At 43.7% G+C, this 8,697-nt stretch overlaps 1 protein-coding gene across 1 annotated transcript in view; it reads right to left on the reverse strand.

The window, feature by feature from the left end:
- Positions 1 to 2,631: 2,631 nt before the first annotated feature.
- The window catches only part of baiap2b (BAR/IMD domain containing adaptor protein 2b), a 52,667-nt gene continuing 46,601 nt past the window's right edge, over positions 2,632 to 8,697 (reverse strand). Inside the window, exons 14-15 of the mRNA XM_037691293.1 lie at positions 8,590 to 8,624; positions 2,632 to 2,834 (exon numbers count right to left, since the gene is read on the reverse strand). Of these exons, the coding sequence (XP_037547221.1) occupies positions 2,696 to 2,834; positions 8,590 to 8,624 (174 nt within the window). The 3' untranslated portion in view covers positions 2,632 to 2,695. The remainder of the gene's footprint in view (positions 2,835 to 8,589; positions 8,625 to 8,697) is intronic.

Genomic DNA, 8,697 nt, shown 5'->3' on the forward strand with positions numbered 1-8,697 from the left:
GCAGATTAATCATTAAAGATTAAACCAACGTGCAGATTAATCATTAATGATTAAACCAACGTGCAGATTAATCATTAAAGATTAAACCAACGTGCAGAAGAAGCTCCAGATGAAGAAGACCCAGGAGCTGCTGATCAAACATATTGATTAACTGATCATCAGGGGCTTTTGCCGAGTTGGGGCGTACCGTTTCCTGTTAACACAGTGCCAAGATGGAAAGACATCAGCAATGACATCTGAGGAGCAGCTGTTGCTGCCTGTCAGTCTGTGAAAGGTCAAAGGTCATTTCCAAACGATCCATCGTTCGGCAGAGATGGATTAAACAACATTTAGGACAGCTGAGCTGCTCAGGAGTGGACGTCACGCCTCAGTCACCCTGAAGGTCAGACCATGCAATGAGCTCCTCAGACTATAGGCCGCAGTCAGCAGGTCAAAGGTCATGGACTGTTTGGAAGCCTCTTTTCTAAACATGGCAGCATGACTTGGGTTTGTTCTGAAGGAACCACCAGACTTCTGGACCAGAACCAGACCAGAGGGCAGATGTTTACCCAGAATGCACTGCAGTAAACAGCTCCTCCCAGCTGTTGGCACAGTGGTGGAGGCTGATCCCGTCAGTCTGAGTGGACCAGAACTGTAGACCAAACATGAGTCCATCTGTCCAACAAACTGGATCCAACAGGACCATGATCCCTAACACAGCAGCTGATCTACAACAGAACGGGTCAGAAAGACCAGAACCGAGGCCCAGCACCAGTCCAGAGTCCAGAACCTGAACCTGACTGATGCTGTGGTGGACCTTCAGAGCTGAGCAGAACCCTCAATGATGGAAAGAAGAGTGGTCCAGAACCAGAAACCCACTGAGCAGAAGTTCTGGTGGTTCTGGAAGCTGCTGGGTCAGGAGCTGGAACGGTTTGAATCGTTTTTAAATGAACAGATTCTTCGTTTCGATTCAGTCTCAAACTGTGAACAAGCTCATAAAATCTGAATAAGATCCAAACAGAACCTGGACCGGGTCGTCTGATTAGAACTGCAGCTCCAGGAGCCTTCAGTAAAAACAATCAGTGAAACATTTTATCGATTTATTTGAAAATCAGACGTATTGATCATAAAATCACAATTATTCAGTTCTAACTTTGGTCAGGAATTAACCTTCAGATTAAATTTAAACTTTTTTTTGTCAGTCCAACACGAGATCCAGAAAATAAAAAAATCTCAGAATAATTTTCTAAAAGCTAAACAGCAGCAACATGTGCAAACGAGCGTGGCACAAACAACAACAAAGAAAAACACATTATGAAACTTTCACACTCTGTTAAATTGCAGTTTGTGGAAATAAAGTTGAAATGTTTTAATATTATTTAAGATAAAACATTTACATAATTTGCCTTTTAACCTGGTAAACATTCTGTTTTTTATATTTATTTAATGAATTTATGTTTGCATGACTTTGTATTTTTACTTTAAATGAATTATTTTACAGCAAATTCTGTATTTGATGTTATTGTTCAGCAACTGAACCAGGTTTACTTCTGTAAATATCTTTATATTTAAATATCTTTATATTTAAATATCTTTATATTTCAGTGAAGTCAAGTGTTTATTGGTAAAAGAAAATAAATCTCAAACGTCTGCAGCTGAATGTTCACCAGGTTCTTTTACTGTAGAAATAGAATTTATAGATAATTAGTTAAAAACATCAAACACTTCTCCAGTTCTTTATTTTCATTAATCTGATATTAGTGTCGTTTAGTGGTTTGCTCCAGATTTATGTTTTATAAATCAGTGTCTCATCAGATTATTAACTGGAATTAGACACACACTGATAAAAGTTTTATGAACTAAGAAAGAGAATTTAAATCAAGAACAAAATCATAAACGTTTAAAAAGCAACTCGACATGTGCAAAGATTAAATTAAAACACAGAAAACGAGAAGTTAACCTCCTAACTATTAAAAATAAACTAAACCAGAGCGTCGTCTTAACACAAACTGAGTTTTGTCCAGTAGAAACGAGTCAAAAATGTTTGTTGCTCAACATTTTACAGATGTTTCCTGCAGATCGCTCAACATTTTACAGATGTTTCCTGCAGATTGCTCAACATTTTACAGATGTTTCCTGCAGATCGCTCAACATTTTACAGATGTTTCCTGCAGATCGCTCAACATTTTACAGATGTTTCCTGCAGATCGCTCAACATTTTACAGATGTTTCCTGCTGTTTCAACGTTTCGATGTGAATAAAACGTGTCAGCGAATCCTTCACATCTGCTGTTATTAAGCTTTGACACGTTTTCTTCACGGGTGATCCAAGTTTTGAACTGTTCTGACGGACAGAACACCGACAGGTGCAACACCTGCTGCTGATGATGAAGATGGTGAAGCTCATGTTGGCAGCTCAGGGGAGATGTTGTAACTGCAGTGCGAGTCAGCAGGAAACAGATAAAACCACGTGACAACACCCCAACAACACGTGTTCTTTGTATGTTCTTAAAGTGAAACGTCCTGGATGTTCGTCCTGAACAGAGAAGCTGCTGCACCAACACTCTGACCTGAACATCAAAAATAAATCTGGTTTCATTCAGGAACCTTCAGCTCCGGCTGGACTTTTTGTTTCGCTCGTTCTTCTCCCACTCTGTTGCTGCTGTGACGCTGCAGCTGGTTCCAGTACGCAGACGGACCAGTTTACTGGGCTGGGCTCAGAACTTCTCTGAGGCAGTTGAAGCTTTGTCCACGGAGTCGTAGTGAGCTTCATCACGCTGCTCCGGCTCGTCTTCATCCTCAGAGAGGGGCGGTTTGGCTGGAGCCCCCACGCCGGGCTCTCCGGGTGGGTTTCTGCTGAGAGGACAAGAAAAGACAGCGCTGAGGGAAGGAGCTCTCCTTACGGTGGGAAATGTTAAACATGCCACACTCGGGTCACAGCAGCCGCAGAGCCAAAGCAGCTAAAAATAAAGGTCTGATGCAAAAAGACAAAAATGCAGATGATGCTGAGCATGCTGCTGAAAACACCACGTCCCAAGCTGAGCTCGTGAAAACAACTGGTACACGACACAACAAAAACAAGCAGTGATGTGCACGAAGCCAAACCACACCACAGCTCCCACAGCTCAAACATCCTCACTTACGATGGATCTGGTTCACTCAGAAGTGGGCGTAACCGGGCCCAGTTCTGCAAAAAGAGACAGTCCTCACTCATCCGGCTCAAACACAAACTAAACGCATTTAAAGAACCAGAGCGGGTTAATAATTAACGTCACATTTTTAACAACAGATCATGACTGAGGTGAGCAGCAGCCTCCAGGTACAGCCTGGCAGGGAGGGGCGGGGCTTAACCACAGCCCACCTGGGTGCACTCCTTTCATTTCAACTTCTCTGTTCTCACTTCAGTAAATAATATAAAGCGTAAGTTGAAACACACAGAACATGGGAGTGAATACTAGTTGCATCTAAAATAGTTAAATCTGCTCCTCTGGACATTCAAAAAACAAAACAACAACAAAATGTAGAAACGTTTCGTCTTTCATCCGAAAGACTTCTTCAGTCTGAGTATCTAATGATATCTAATGACCCATTGTTAGTCTGATGGTCCTTCTTGAGCATGTGATCAGCTGGTTCTGGTTGTCAGCAGCAAACTGGTTGATCCACTCTGAGAAGGTGCTATTTAAGAGACTGAGCTGAATACAGCACCTCAGACTGAGGAAGTCCTCAGGATGAAAGATGAAATGTTTCTCCATTTTTTTTGTTTTGTTTTTTATAATATCCAGAGGATCAGATTTAACTCTTTTAGATTTGTCTACCTGGATTATTGAGCATGCATCAGAATACTAGTTGTACTTTGATTTAGAAGTTATTGTTTTTAACTGTTCTCATCTGAAGCTGCTTCTTGAACTTAAAGACGAGAACGTTTCCCTGCAGAGGCCACGGGTCAAACTCAGTCATCGTTTTGTCTCCACCTCTAAAACTCACTGTGACCATTCAGTTTAGACCTGGGGTGTCCAGTCCTGGTCCTCGAGGGCTGCAGTGGTTGACACGTTTTATTAAACAGCTGGAGCAGGGAAACAACTGGAGCGTGCAGGATCAGGGCCCTGGAGGACCAGGACTGGTTCAGTAACACACACACACACACACACACACATCAGGGCTGTACAAAGGCAACACGTGCTTGTACATTTAAAATAAACTAATCAGGACTGGTAAATATGAATCAGAGAATAAAACAGAGTCAGAACAACAGGAAACAGCCGTGGCTTTAAAAGATGGAAATGCAGGAACGAGGACGAGCCCACAACAAACAAACAAACAAACAAACAAACAGCTGAGTAGAAAAGGGTACCTTTGCTAGCAGCAGCAGCAGGAGGAGGAGGTCAGTGCGTGGATGGAGGTGTAGTGAAAATATTACTGTGCACACACACACACACACTAAGTCCAAGAGGAGCCGCGGGGAGTGAGACCTGGAGACGTGAGGCGACAGCAGCTGCTGCTCACTGGGATCAACCCAGAGCACGAGCAGCAAATCACGCTTTGAAACACGGACCAGCACTTTGATGTCGAACAAAACTAGAAATTTAAAAACAAATCAACAAAAGCCAGTGACAGAATAAACTAAAGGAAAACCGCAGCAGGCGTGAGAATGGAAACGTCTTTCTACCCCCGCTGGGACAGGAAGCTCTCCAGGAACAAACACGTCAGTGATCGTCTCCATAAAATGTATTTGATCGTAGAAATGTAGCGTGCATGTGAGGTCATCAAACCTTACGCTTGCTGCCCTCAAAGCATGCAGGTCAGGAAGTGTCTACAACCATCTGGTTTTCCACACGAGGGCAGCCGTACCTTGGACTAGCTTAGTGAAGGAAGAAGACACACGGCAGCTCCCAGTCGTTTGTCTCTAAATTCATCAAACTAATAAAACACAGGCTGGTCGGCAAAGCTCGGGGGACAGACGCTCGTTAGAAGACAGAGACAGACGAGTGGGACAAAACTGCTGCTCTGCAAGAAGCTGGACCGAGCATCCAACACCATCCAACATGTGGAGCTAAATCTAACAAAGTTCAGTCAGGTCCTCTGGATGGTTCGAACTTTTATCCAAAGGACTTCTTCAATTTGAGGAGCTGCAACAAACTATAAACAGAACCTTATCATAGTGGATCAACCAGCTTGCTGCTGACATCCAGATGGTGATGGCTGTTTACTGTTCACAGAGGGCTGAGTGATACTAGCAATCACAGCATTGTAAGAGGGGGACAGTTGAACCTGGAGGCTCCGCCCCTGTTTAATGATGGACGGTTTCTTTTCACAAAGATGGCCTCCTTTACTCCTCTCTCAAACCATCGTTCCTCTCTGTCCAGGATGTGAACATCTTCATCCCTGAAAGAGTGACCTCTGACCTGGAGATGAGTGTAGACCTCAGAGTCCTGGCCTGATGATGATGTAACATCACCACGATGGTTTGAGAGAGGAGTAAAGGAGGCCATCTTTGTGAAAAGAGACCGTCCGTCATTAAACGGGGCGGAGCCTCCGTGTCCACCTGTCCCCCTCTTACAATGCTGTTATTGCTAGAATCACTCAGCCCCCTGTGAATAACAAACAGCCATCAGGTGCTAATGATCTGTCATTAGTCTGATGGTCCTTCTTGATCATGTGAACAGCTGGTTCTGGACGTCAACAACAAACTGGTTGATCCACCATGAGAAGGTGCTATTTATTAGACTGAGTTTGCTGCAGCTCCTCATACTGAAGAAGTCCTCTGGATAAAATAAGAACCCATCCAGAGAACCTGACTTAACTTTGTTAGATTTCTCTACCTGGATTATTGATCATGCTTCAGGATGTGTGGCTCTAAAGTTACATGAAAAAACAACTTCTTTGCAGAGCAGCAAACAAAGAAATGCTCAAAGTTTTCAGAGAGTTCAGAAGCAAACAAGAAGAATAAAGGACGTCCGGTTGGACCAATGAGTGGACACCTCGTGTGGACAGAGGGACAGAGGTTAGTAAGACGAGCACCAGCTGGACCAGACAGAATCAAACTCTCGTGTCGTCTTTAAACGTGAAGCTTTTGGAGGTTTCAGATGTTAAAGCAGCACACGAAGTCTGAATGAGGCTCAGAGCAGGTGGAGAACATCACGCTGCTCCTCACTGCTCAGTTTTAAACTCAATATTCCACAGTCTAGGCACAATGTTTAAATAAAGTCGATAAGTTTTATTGTGTACATTTCATAACATTTTTTATAACATGTCAACTGGCAGAATGTAAGATGTTAAAATCCTGTTTTATGTTTTCACACCAAGTCGTTCAGCCATTAACGTTTCTATTACAACCATTTTTATTTTACATTAAATCATTTTTTAATATTTCAGTCCCCTAACAGTCAAATGAATCAAAGAAAGTGATCACTCGATTCTTAAAACCGTGGTGTCAGGACCACAGGATCAACTGGGTCCGTTTTTTTATTTTTATTAAATTTTTCTCTGGTTGTTTAGTCGACCCCCATTCAGCCTCAGCAGGAAGTTCACCCAGCAGATTACAAAATAAAAGCACCTGGGTCTGTGTGTCTGAGCACAGTGTCCCTCTACGTCCAGAGTCCACAGAAACCATCAGTTATTAACACAAAGTCATAAATATAGATTATTAGTTTGATAAGGTGCATCGTTTACAAACAGATCAGACGACACGTTTATGTACAAGTAAACATTCAGAGTTCTGCGTTAAAACATTTTCACGAGCTTTTCACAACAACACGGTTTCTCTTCTCAGAGGAATACAAAAACTCGACAGCATGAAAATTCATTAAATACTGAAAGATCCAGTCACAATTAAAACTGATATTTATACTTTATGAAGATCCTCTGGGATCAGCCACGATCATTTCCTGCACACGGTCGTTCCAAAGGAGAGCGCTGACGTCTGAAATGCACATGCAGGAAGGACGAGCAAAGGTCCGTTATCCTCGGAGAAAACGTCCGTCTCACTGAACGTCTGTGGCTCGGAGTCCGTTCACCGGCGGCTCGGTGGAGCGGCGGCGCAGGAGTGAAGGAGGAGGTGACGGGAAGGGGAACGACACGGAACCACGTCTCTTCTCTGGAACCATCGGCTCAAGATGCGTTCAGTGCCGTAAGCAGCAGCAGGAGACAGGAAGGGGAGGGGCTAAAGCAGGAGGAGGTGTGTCCTATCACACTGTCTGTGCCTGTCTGTCTGCCTGTCTGTCTGTCCTCACACTGTCGAAATCAATTTGACCTCTGCTGAACTGAAAACAGAGAGAGGGAGACACTTCCAGCTGGGGGGTCTCAGGAAACACAGCAGCAAACAACCAAGACAACCTCTGACACAAGAACCCCCCCAGAATTACAACCCCCCCCCCCCCCCCCAACAATCTGCACCTGGTCTGACTCTGTTCTGTGAGGTAAGCGGTGCTATGGAGGATGGAGGGTGTTAAAGCAGGGACTGGGTGTGTGTGGGGGGTGGGGGGGGGGGGTCATTAGTAAAAAGAATGTTGACTGTGGTTTTGATAAAATATGAAGTGAATGAACCAACGAAAACTGAAAGGAACTTACAAACAACGTGTGACAGACATGAAGAAACATTTCTAACAAACTTGTTCCATGGGGGGGGGGGGGGGGGGGGGGGGGGGGCAGTCTGAGGACAGTGGACCCCCTGACCTCCTCCTTATAGACGCTCTTTAGTTACATTTGGACTGACGTCAATAATTGATAACTTCTGATGAATCATAACTTTGTTTCCACCCTTAAGGCTCTTAATGATAACTGCACCTGCTCAGGTAGAACACCTGAGTCTGAGCACAGGCTGAGCCCCCCCAGAGCCCCCCCAGAGCCCCCCCAGAGCCCGGCTCACAAGCTTTTAACTTGTGTCCCTGGAGTTATCAGATATCCTTGAGCGAACACAAACGTTGCTGAAAATGTGACTAAAAAGGAGCAGAACGATGATATAAATAATTTAAACAATGAAGATTAAAAATTATTCTATTTCTTAAAATTTATTTATGATTTTTGTTTTTATCTTTTGTATCAACTTTAGTTAAAATAAACCAGTAGAAATTATGTTAAAATTCAGTTAAATTTCAGGAGATCCTGCAGTTTGGTGCTTCGTGGCTGAAGGTCTCACTCAGCGCAGATTTTCACCGTCCTCGTTTTATTTTGATTTATTTTTAAAGTCAACGCCCCCCCCCCCCCCCCCCCGCAGCGCTCATAACTCAGAATAAATCTGCACGTTCAAGAAGCAGCTTTGCTTTTTCACAGCTAACAACCAATCAGATTAGAGCAATCCTCCAGGCAGTAAACACAACAAATGGCCACAAAGCATGATGGGAACATAAATAAAACGTTGTGGTGTGTTGCTCGCCTGATCTGTTAATCCCAGTCTCTCAGATCAGCTGTGTTAATCCCAGTCCCTCAGATCAGCTGTGTTTACCAGGACAGCTAATTCTAACTGGACTCTGACCAGAAGAGCTGAACGAAAGAGCTTCCTGTTTGCTCAGATTATAATCCCCCAGCCAACAGGACGGATCCAGTCTTTGGCTTCCCACCCAGAACAAAACCGACCGTCAGACCAAAACTAAACATCTGGAAGAAGTTTTCTCACCTTGTGGGGAAGCGAGGCTCAAATTCTTCAACTCCCTGCTGCAAAGAACACATGGAGAGGAAAACATGTTCAATTATGAAATTTATTATAAAAACAATAAACATGTTC

Source organism: Nematolebias whitei, chromosome 17, assembly GCF_014905685.2.
Source record: "Nematolebias whitei isolate Nwh7 chromosome 17, NemWhi1, whole genome shotgun sequence".
NCBI lineage: Eukaryota > Metazoa > Chordata > Actinopteri > Cyprinodontiformes > Rivulidae > Nematolebias > Nematolebias whitei.